The sequence below is a fragment of the Diospyros lotus genome, chromosome 7 (genome assembly GCF_014633365.1).
Source record: "Diospyros lotus cultivar Yz01 chromosome 7, ASM1463336v1, whole genome shotgun sequence".
Lineage (NCBI taxonomy): Eukaryota > Viridiplantae > Streptophyta > Magnoliopsida > Ericales > Ebenaceae > Diospyros > Diospyros lotus.
This window is the reverse complement of record NC_068344.1, coordinates 9,124,525-9,136,666: the sequence shown is the minus strand read 5'-3', so window position 1 is coordinate 9,136,666 and position 12,142 is coordinate 9,124,525. Positions and strand designations below refer to the sequence as shown.

Here is a 12,142-nt window from a genome sequence, read left to right as displayed (position 1 = left end):
ATAAAACCGTCATCCTTTCTCAATTGATATATTGATAGCATGTTATTGGTTGAGATCTTATATAAATCAATATCTATTAATCGATATATCCTTATAAGACCGATATTAAGAAACTGATATAACCTTAAACAACTGATATATTTTTATACTTACAGAATCGATATGTTTTAATTTAATTTAGAAATTGATTCAATTTATATTATAGACCTTTCTCGTGTTTGATCTTTTTTGTTGTTGCAACAACTTCTCCATTTTCCTCGTCTTCGATCTCTTCTCCTGCAGCCATTTCTCCACCTTCCTTGTCATTCACCTCTTTTGCCATAATTACTACAATGTCATATTCTTTCACCTCTTTTGCCATAACCACGTGTTTTTTTACCCCTTTTATGAACATTCAACACTTTCTTACTGACAGTTCCAACCTGACACAACTCACACCAGAAAAGAAACTTCTGTTTAGTTTCATATATCGGTTAGGAACCAATATATTATTGCAATATAATTCACTTGTATCCTTTGTTTATTATCACAATTAAAAACATCTTCAACCCTATGTTTATCATCATCCCAATTAACATCTTCAACACCATGTCTAGCATCATCACAATTAACATCTTCAAGCCCATTCTCATCCACATCATCATCACAATTAACATCTTCAAGCCCATTTCCATCCACAATATCATCACAATTAACATCGTCATGCAAACTTGTTAATGGTGAAGCATCAAACGATGTCTTTTTAATCCAAGGAGGTGGAGGGTCACGATCGGCAACCTCGGGCTGCATCATGGCGCCCGATTGAGGGTCACGTGGAAACCATCCGTGTCTCGAGATGGCGCCTGATTGTTCTCTTCCATGTGAATATCCATCGTGTTGTGTGAGCTAATCCGAGCCATCCATCTTACCTTTCTAAAACTCTATCCCAGCCATCCAAAATTGCTATTTAGCCCTCATTGGGATTTGGAGCCATCGTCGGAGAAAAAGCCAAAGAAAAGAGAGAGAAATGAGGGAGGAAAATGGGAGGTGTTCAAGAGAGTTCTCGCGAGGATGCCTTGTGGCCTCGTTCATCTTTGCTCTGTAAGCTCTATATATGATTTCTTTTATTTTTCTAGTTTGATAGGTTGAGCCCCTAATCTGTATTAGTGATTATCGAGCATTTTTGAGTATCGAATCAGTGATGTATAGAGAGTTTGTGTGAGCCATTTTGAGGGTGTAATCTCCTTTCTCATATAGTGTAGTGAGCTCTTCTTACTGGAGCTCAACGTGGACGTGGCCCCGATTTGGGGTGAACCATGGTAAAATCTCACTGTGTTATTTTTCTTTCTATTGTGTGCATGTTTATTCCCTTTTGTTATGAGTTTTGCCTCCGATTGAATCTCTATGATTGGGTCAAAAGTGGTTATAAGTGGTATCAAGGTTACGAGTGAGTGTGGCTTGTTTTATATGTTCGTCAAACAAGTGGTATCAGAGCCATTTCTTTAATATGTACTGGTCAAGTTTTTTGATCCCCTCAGAGTTGGTGTGTTCAAATCTAGGGTTTTTTCTAGCCGATTGTCCTGTCTGAATCTCTAGGGTTTTTTGAAGAGTCACTATCAGTAGTGATTTCGACAGTTGGAAAAAAAAAAAGATGAGAGTTGTACTCTCTCATCACAAAGTGCTAATTGCACTAGAGTTGGATGATCGAAAATGGTCCAATGAGCAAATTGCTAGGACCAATGAGATAAGGGAGGAAGCATTCAATTTGATATTCCTTTATTTGGGGGATACTGTGATTGATTTTTTCTAGCCGATTGTCATGTCTGACTCTCTAGGGTTTTCTGAAGAGTCACTATCAGTGGGTGTTTATTATGTGTCTCTATCAGTGTCTAGGGTTTTCTTAGGGTACCTTCATGTAAGGCGAAGATGATAACAACCCGATTTGAAATCGAAACATTTGACGAGAAAAGAGATTTCAACAGTTGAAAAAAAAAAGATGAGAGTTTTACTCTCTCATCACAAAGTGCTTATTGCACTAGAGTCGGATGATCAAAAATGGTCCAATGAGATAAGGGAGGAAGTATTCAATTTGATATTCCTTCATTTGGGGGATACTGTGATCAGGAAGGTAGATTGTATGACTAACTCTCTTGATCTTTGGAATATACTTGAATCTCTATATGTTGTTGTTTTTGCTCTTAAGTTAGTTTATTTGAAAGGCATGTTGTTCAATTTTAAAATGAATGCTTCGAAATCTATGGATAAAAATATAGATGAATTTACTAAACTTACATTATTGTTAACGGGTACTGATCAAGCCCTAGGTGATACTAGTGAGGCAATGATACTGTTAAATTCTTTACCTGATGAATATAATGTAGTTAAGCGTACTTTACAATACACTAGTATTGTGCCTACTTTAGAACTAGTAATCTCTGGAATTAAGGCTAGGGAATTAGAATTACATACTTCTAAAAGGCCTGGTAATAATCTGTTTGTTAAGGGAAAGTTTGAAAAAGGGTACAATGGTTTTAACATTAATCAAAATAGGGGTTCAAGACCTAAGGGTATACAAAATGGAAAGAAGGGAAAACAAACGCAAGCTAAATGAAAATGTTATCACTGTGAGAAAGAGGGATATATTAAGAAAAATTGTTATGATTTTATTAAAAAATAGAAACAATGGGGGAATGCAACTGTAGCTACTAGTAGCTCTAATGCTTTAACTGAAGTTTTAAATGTATCATGTTCTTCTACTGCTAATGAATGGATAATGGATTCAGGATGCTCTTTTCATATGTGTCCAAACATTGAATGATTTCAAAACTTTAGCACTAGAGAAACTAGAACTGTTTATATTGGAAATAATCATTCATGTAGTGTTCCAGGCATAAGAGATATCTCTTTGAAATTGCATGATAACAAAATCAAACTGTTGACTGATGTGAGATATGTGTCTGGTTTAAAAAGACACAATTGATCTCTCTTGGTACCTTGGATGAATTAGGGTTTCTTACAAAGTTGAAAATGGTTTCATGCATGTGTTTAAAAATGATGACCTAATTCTTATTGGTACTAAGAAACATGGTTTATATGTTTTGAATGGTTATTGTCATATATCATCTGCATGTGTAGCTAAATCTGATAGAACAGATCTCTGGCACTTGAGATTTGGTCACATGAGCCAGAAAGACTTGTAGGCACTGTCAAACCAAGGCTACCTTGGTCTAGTGTTTGTAAACTCCTTAGGCTTCTGTGAACCTTGTACTCTAGGCAAGCAACATAGGTTGAGCTTCCAGAAGAGAACTCAATTGGCAAGGCATGTTTGGAGTACTTGCATGTAGACCTTTGGGGTCCCTCCCAGATCCCCTCTCACAGTGGTAACAAGAATTTCTTGTCCATTATTGATGATATCACTAGAAAGGTATGGGTATTTTTGCTGAAAAATAAGGATTAGACCTTAAAAAAATTTAAAACATGGAAGACCTTAGTTGAAAACCAAACAGATAGGAAAATTAAAATCCTAAGAATCAACAATGGATTGGAGTTTTGCAATAGGGAGTTTGACGAATTCTGTAACACCCATGACATACTTAGGCATAAGACAGTAAGGAACACCCCTCAGCAAAATGTAGTTGCCGAGAGGATGAATATAACTCTTTTAGAAAAGGTTAGGTGTCTTTTATTTACTATTGGAATGCCTAAAATATTTTGGGGAGTAGCTTTATCTATTGTAGCTCACTTAGTGAATAGGAGCCCTTCGATAGTGACCAACCTTAGGTGTCCTGAGGAAACATGGACTGGGAGAAAATTGAACTTAACCTATCTGAGAGTCTTTTGGTGTGAAGCTTATGCTCACCAATCAGAAGAAAAATTAGATCCTAGAGCCATTAAATGTGTTTTTGTTGGATATCAAGATGGGACCAAGGGTTATCGGTTATGGGACAGACACTCAGGTAGAGTTAAAATAATTATAAGTCGAGATGTAATATTTAATGAATTAGTCTTCCCTTGCAAACTTAGTAACACTGAAGATGATCCCAAACCCAGCACCCTTGATAATTTTGTAATAGTGAGTTGTACCCAAATTAAGGTGGAGTAACAAGATCTTCCTGCTGCTCCCACTTCTCAAGACCCTAACACCCAAATTGATTCCCCAACCCAAGAGCAAACCTTTGATCAGGAAAGTGATCATGAGGTCCAAGAAGATGACCTTGAGGTTGAGGAGCATGACACCCCTCAACAAGACATCAACAATTATCAATTGGCTTGAGATCAAACCAGGAGGACTATTAGACCTTTTACCAGATATGCATACTCAGATTTAGTTTTTTGTGCATTAGTAGTAGGTATGGAGATGAGAAGTAGTGAGCCATCTTGCTATGAGGAGGTTGTTAGTTCTCATGACTGCTCTAAGTGGCAACAAGCCATGGATGATGAGATGGCATCTTTAAAGGCGAATGAAACTTGGAAATTGGTTCCAAGGCCTAACAAGTAGAAATTAATTAAGTGTAAGTGGTTGTTTAAGCTTAAGGAAGGTATGCCTCTTTCTGATCTCCTAAAATATAAAGCAAGATTGGTAGCTAAAGGTTTTTCACAAAGGGAATGAATAGACTATACTGAATTTTTTTTCACTAGTAGTTAAATTCAAAATTATACGCATGATGCTTGCTGTTGTAGTACATTTTGACTTAGGACTTAAACAATTAGATGTCAACACTGCATTTCTACATGGTGACCTTGATGAACTTATTTGCATGGAACAACCTGCTGGATATATTGACATTCATCATCCTGAACATGTCTGTTTACTTAAACAAATCTCTTTATGGATTCAAATAATCTCCTAGGTAGTGGTACAAAAAATTTGACAATTTTGGTGCTGAGATTGGTTTTACTCAAAGTAAATATGATAGCTGTTTTTACTATATGCTTTCTGATATCCTTGTTTATCTTTTTTGTATGTAGATGATATTTTGTTAATTAATAAGTTTAAGTCTAAGATATGTAAATTAAAATCCCTGTTAAATACTAATTTTGACATAAAAGACTTAGGACTTGCTAATTTTTTTTGGGGAATGATAGTTGAGAGAAATAGAAGTAAAAACAGCTTGAAAATACACTAGTATGACTATATGTTTAAAATTGTTCAAAAATTTGGCATGGCTGTGTAATATCCCAAATTTTTTAAAGGGCTCAAGAGTAATTTTAATATGGGTCATAGATAAAATTATCAAAAGATTAAGGACTTAAGTGTAATTTCTTACAATTATAAGTGTCGAATCGAATGAAGGGAATGCCCTGGAGTGTAATTGTTTAAAGAAAATGATATGGTTTCAATGAGCGTCCCGAAGTAGAATTTATGGTGTTAAAAGAAATCGGAATTGAGACGGTCTTCGGTACAGCTAAAATACAGCTTCGATTTTGATTGAAAATTGAATGGTTGTAGAGGACTTTCGGGAAGTCAACGGAACCCTGATGGGGTTCTGATTTTTCATAACGATCGACCCTGTAGTAGTTTCGGGATGAAACAAGGGTCCTGTAAGGGCGCAAGGACGAAATCGGTCTTTATTGAGTAAATGTCTATTATTAATTTGGATAAATTGAGATATTGTGTGGTTTGAGGGTAATTATTTTGAGGCCTTGGAGGGTTCAAGAGCTATTATCCAAATTTCTAGTGCAATTATCAAAACCCCTAAATGCAATTAAGGAGAATTGGTAAAGTAAATGTGCAATTTGTTTGAATATATATACATATATGCGCATTAGGCTTCCTAGGATTCTTTCTTCAGAATTTGGATATGAAATTTGAGGCTGAGAGAGAGTTGAGGCTGATAGCTTGGACGAGCATGGTCAAGGGATCGGGAAGTAGAGAGAGAATGAGAGATCAGATCGAGTGAGAGAGAGGGAGATGGCCGATCGACCATGGCAGACACAGAGGGAGCAGCCAGTGATCATGGCTGGCTACGATGGAAGCTGAGTAGATCGAGGATGGTTAGCGATGAAGCTAGAAAAGTAGATGCGGCTAGAGACAACAGTGATAGTGGCCGAAGGTGGCCAGAGTTAGCCACACAGATGCGGCAGCCATGGTCGCAAGCTCACAGCTGCTGGCTGCGAATCAGGGGTCGGCCGCGGTGGTTCGTGAGCAGGCGGTCAGCGACCGGGGGTCGGGGAGCTTCTAGTGATGGCGAGACTGGTCGACAGAGGCCGGACGGTGGCAAGGAGCACGCGGGTGGGCATGCGTAGGTAGCTGGTGCGTAGGAAGGAGAAGGAAGAAGGTGGAGAAGAAAAGAAGAAAAAAAGAAAAAGAAAAGAAAAAGAAAAGGAAAAAGAAGAAAAAGAAAGAAAAATTATGAAAAAATAGGAAAAGTCTCCGGAAAAATCTCTAAACATTGTAGGAATTAATTTGGGGCTTGAGGAGCATGTCTGGTGCTAGAAAATTGATCGGACAAGCGTTTTGAGGTCATGACACCCATATCGAGAAAGCCTGAAAGGCTAAGTCAAGGTGAGAAAAATTTCTTAGAAAATTTCAAAAATTTAGGAATATTATTTTATGAATTTTTATAGTAAAATATTTGAGAAAATAATTGAGAATTATTTAGGTTGGATTTATTGAGGAAAAAATAAAAAGAAATAGAGAGAAAAATAAAGAAAATACAAGAAATTATGGAAAAATAGGTTTTAATGCTTATTTAAATAAATATGATGATTATGGTACTTTGAGATTTAAATTGAAGTGACTTGTGTGAATTTTGAGGTTGGCACGCTAATCGAGATGATGCACGTATTTCAATGCAATGCGCAAATATCAAGATAGTCTGATAAGATTGAGAAGGTAAGTGGTACTTCCCAACTAGATTTAGTTTTATGAAAATGCTTAGTTTGTGAGTGGTTTGATTCCTGTGGTGCCCCAATAATCGAAAGGGAATGACACATGAAGCAAATCAGCTTAAGCTTCGGAAGCTACATATGGAAACGGTCTTCGGAAGAATGGAATGAGGTTCGGAAGATGTCGGCGGCGTAGCTTCGGAAAGCGTAGCGGCATATCTTCGGAAGGCGATCTCCTAGGTTCGCAAAGAAACAGTCTTGAGAAGTTCGGAAGATGCCTTCGGAAGATATCTTCCGAACTATCATGTACGGTCGATTGTTGATCTCTATATAAGGCCAAGCTTATTAATCCAAAAGGATCTTTTTTTTTTCTGGAACACGGGTATTTTCTCTCATTACTTACCTTCTGAAGATCTTAGTTTTCTCTTTGTTCCTTACGTAAGTGCTCCTTCCGTACTGACTTAAGCTTCGGAGGGTCTTCGTGGGAAAAGTCCCACAAGCCTTCTAACCATTCTCTTACAGAAACTTCAGAAGCTACTACAAACTACCTTCGGTAGATCACCTCAGCAACCATCTTTTGGCAGCAATCTTTTCGGAAGACCTTTGGAAGCCTTCGGTAGCCCATCAGAATACCTTCGAAAGCCCTCCGCAATTCCTTCGGAAGCTTGTCATATATATACTTCGGAAGGACCACCCTGATCTTCGGAAGACATCATTTATTGAGCTTCGGAAGTTCATCTCGGAAGGTTCCTTCGGAAGTTGGCTGTAGAATCGTTCTTTGTTCTGATCTTGGGGTTAACAGCATTTACGCACGCTCCACTCATGAAAGTTTTTAATTGTTGTATTTTGGAAACAACAATTTGGCGTCGTCTGTGGGAAGTGAAACAAAAAGCTTAAGCATTTCCAAGATGCCGAGAGGAACAAAGTCAACTGGTTTAGCAAATCTGCCTAATGCAACCCGAAGGAACACTCGCTCTCAAACAGGAGACCCTAGCTATGTGCTTCCCGCGATACGGGGACTTTTGGAAGATCACTTAGACAATGAGACACGCTTGGGTAATATTCCAGCAACACTGGAAGGTCGCCAGACTATTGGATTAGGTGTTATGGAGCATTCGGAACAAGGGGAGGTGCATGTTGTCGGGTTAGGGGGGCAGGTGTGGAGGCAAGGGAGACGAACCCCACCTGTGATGCAGGAAAATCAAGGCAACACTCCCTGGGACAATCCTCAATTCTGAGGAGAAACCCTGTGGTGACCTTAGTACCTCCAGAGCCTTCAAGGGCAGCACCACCCACGGTCCTATGATCGGATTATGAACAACTACAGAAGAACTTTGAAGAGCTGAAGAACTAGAACAATGAGCTTAGGACGAGTAATGAAGAGAGTATGAGAAAATTGCAGGGGATCACTGTCCTGTTACATGAATTGATGCCAAACATTCACATTCCCCAAGCAGGACAAACAGGTGTAGAAGGATATTGGAGATCCTCAGACAACCCTCCGAGGGCACCTCACCAAGGGATAAGAATCGGGACCCCCAGGTGTAATGATCAAGTTCCGTCGACAGAGAATCCAAGGAGAGTCCATGATAGGAGGCCAGGAAAAGCTCCCATGTATGAAGAAATGACAGAAAGCACCCACTCAAGGGCTCTTTGTGTTTCGTCCCCTGATAGAAATGAAGTAGAGAAGGAAATACTCAAGGCGTTTGACATCAAGCGCCTTATAGAAGAGGTATTAGAACAAAAGCAAATTGGGGCAACGCTGTTAGAACAGTAGGTTCTATGGAACACACCAAGAGGGTGGCTGAATTGGTTATTTTAAAAACTTAATTGATAAAACTTTGAAATCATTTTGATTGAAAATAAAAAACTCAATGCACGTGAGGATAATGAAATGCTACCAGTGATAAACAAATAAAAAGAAACATAAGTAAGAGAGAACACAAAGATTTATAGTGGTTCGGCTTAACCCAAGCCTAATCCACTACCTTAGCTCCTCACTAAGAATTTTCAAACCATCCACTATCAACCCCCTACTCAACCCAAGTAGGTCCTCTAGTTCGAGACTAGGAATTACAACTACTCACTCAAATGGGCCCTCTAGCTACACAAGCTAGGAAAATAACAACGATATAAATGAAAGAGAGAAGCTAAGAGTTAACACTCTTAGTTACAAGTTCTCTCACAATGAAAACTAGGCTTAAGAATAGATTTACAATGATAGAATAAAGCCTTGCATAGAAAAATATAACAATAAAAGCACAGAGAACACTGTAAGCACGAATAAAATGATTTGTAATATTTAGATCATCTCGTTTCCGTCCATTAACCTTCTCTTGATCATCCATGACATGTATATATAAGTGTCCCACAAATTTGAAGAGAAATATAGTCGTTTGGAGCCGTTGGGATTTGAAAAAATAGCCGTTGGAAGCTTTCTGCGAAACACATAGTCGACAGAGAAAATAGGTTAGTCGACTATTTTATCAAATAAAGCTAAGCATAGTCGACAGACAGAAAGTGATAGTCGACTATCTTTTAATACAAAAATCCCATAGTCGACAGATCCTTTTACATAGTAAACAGATCAAAAATTACAAAGAAAATTTTGAAATTCATGAACAAACATAGTCGACAGATGAAATAGCATAGTCGACTATCCTATCACAATAGTCAACAGATGCAAAAATAGTCGACAGATGCAAGATATAGTCGACAGACTGAACAAGTATAGTCGACTATCCTTATGCATAGTCGACAGATTGAAGCACACAGTCGACAGATGATGAAGATTTTCAACAGAAAAAATTTTGAAAACATTACAACATATTTATATTTTGTTTAATTTATATTTTATCTTCCATTTACTTTAATACATAAATGTAAATAAGAAAGTACCCCCCATTTGGATTCAATAAAAATATCTAAAAAATCAAAATCCTTAAGAATAAAAAAGTAGAATTTGGATTTTAGTAGGAACTTAGGATTTTGCGATTTTACCACCTCCAAGATATACACTTTCTATTTCTTAAAAAATTCGTTAAAAATCATTTTATCACTAATGAATGTTAGCTATTGAATTACCGGGAGTTAGTTTTCTGAAAAGTAAACATTTTCATATATGTCTCCTTATAAGGTGCTAGTCTTCTAGACTTAGAAAAAATATTGAAACGTTATCAAAATGAGTTTCAAGATATGATGCATGAACTAAAGGATTTTTCATACGATTAAGTTTCAAGCCAAAACCTTTTATGCACGTGTCAAAATATGAAAGCTTATTTTGAAGTATGAGATTAACATAAATGATTTTTCATACTTAAGATTGGATTTTCATCAAACACATATATGTTAAAGATGGTCTTTTTCCTTAGAACAATTTTAGCTCTATGTTGACCAACGACTTCAAAGCTAATTTGAAAATCATTTTAGGAGATTCTTTTAAGACTAAATACTTGACTTTGCAAATCTCCAACTAATATAGAAAATGATAAATCTTTTTGGTTTTCATTTTAATAAAGCATTTGAAATTGATTTTTGTTGAAAACCATAGACTTGACTCATGACTTAGGGATAAAACAAGGTATTGTTTTTCATCATCAAAACTAAACACAAGGGTAGAACATCAGACGCCAATGGAAGCGCTCGTGAAAGGATTTCCATTATTTGAAGAGCTTCAAAGACAACCAATACAATCAGGGTTCAAGCTACCACAGCTTCCAGTGTATTCGAGGAATGAAGACCCCGAGAGGCATCTGCAACACTTCGTCGCGATGGCTGTACTACATGGGTGGAACGAGGTCACCAGATGCAAGGCTTTCCCTCTCTCACTGGAAGGACAGGCTCAACAGTGGTTCACTGAGTTACCTGCCGGGTATATTCAATCATTTGAACAGTTGAAGAAAGAATTTTTGGAGGCATTCTCTACTTACGTCCCGAAGAAAAAGAGTGCCATGTACGTGATGAGCTTGCAACAGAAGCTAAACGAGTCACTGAAACAATACATTGAGAGGTTTAGGGCTGCAACACAAGAAGTAAGAGACCTCCCAGTAGGCCTGGCCGCATCCGCCTTGCTTAATGGCACTACCTACGCCCCGCTCAGAAGATCCCTAGCCAAAATAGAACCGAGCTCAATGACTGAATTGTTTGCCCGAGCTGAACAATTTATTGTCCAAATGGAAATTTTGGAAGCATGGGAAGGTAAAAGAAGAGGAAGGTTGAGCGACGTTGGGTCAGACAGATCAGTGAAGATACAGAGAAAAGAAGAACCCCTGAAGATTCCATTCTGGAGCTTCACACCCCTTACTGAGCCAAGGGCCGCCGTCATTTCCTCCATTGCACATACTGGACTTATCAATTTTTTGCCGCACATCAACCAGCCAATGGGTAGGAACATGGACTCCTTTTGCAAATTTCACGAGTCCCCGGGACATACCATAGAACAGTGCCGAGAACTATGAAATCAAATTGAGCAGCAAATCAGAGAAGGGAAGTTAGATCGATTCATACTGGATAAACCAAAGAACCAGCAAGGCAGGAGGGAAGAATCCAGAAGAAACAATCAAGGAAGATCCACACGTCCGAGGGATGACGCCCCAAATAGAAGAGAAAACCAGCCACCCCGACAAAGAGAAGGAGAAAGAAACAACCCGAGGAAGGAGGAAGAGAGACCTGGTGTAGAAGAAGATGGAAATGAACCCGTTATGGAGAGGATACATGTAATTTCGGGAGGAGAAAACTTGGCGGGAGACTCCTCCTTCTCCAGAAAGGCATATGCGCACCAGGCGTTGCATGTTAATTCGGTGGAGAAGATCCAAGAAGACGAGGACCCCCTTATTTTTTCACCTGAAGACCAAGGAAGTATGTCGCTCCCCCACGATGACCCTTTGGTTATCTCTGCTATCATCGCCAAGCACCCGATTGAAAGAATACTGGTAGATAGTGGAAGCTTCATGAACCTCTTGTATTGGAATTGCTTTGAGAAGATGCACGTCGCCCATGATCGATTAAAAACAGTCGCTTCCCCCCTGTACAGCTTCATGGGAGAGGCAGTGCCGGTGGTCGGATCGATTCAGTTGCCTGTTACACTCGGAGACCACCCTCAAGTGATCACCCAACAAGTGAATTTTATGGTGGTCAGGACTTTCTCCTCAGCCTACAATGTGATATTGGGACACTCACTCATTAACATTGTGAGAGCCGCCATTTCTCCAGGGTATTTGCTGATGAAATTCCCTACTCCTCAGGGGGTCGAGCAAGTAAGAGGTAATCAGAAACAAGCCAGGGTATGTTATGTGAGCTTCACGCGGGGTGCTAAGGAAAAAGGAAAAGCGTTGAC

General features: G+C 38.7%; 1 protein-coding gene across 1 annotated transcript; it reads left to right on the top strand.

The window, feature by feature from the left end:
• Positions 1 to 10,439: 10,439 nt before the first annotated feature.
• LOC127805544 (uncharacterized) lies at positions 10,440 to 11,264 on the top strand. Its single transcript, XM_052342299.1, has one exon. The coding sequence runs from the start codon at positions 10,440 to 10,442 to the stop codon at positions 11,262 to 11,264; it is 825 nt and encodes a 274-aa protein (XP_052198259.1).
• Positions 11,265 to 12,142: the final 878 nt, after the last annotated feature.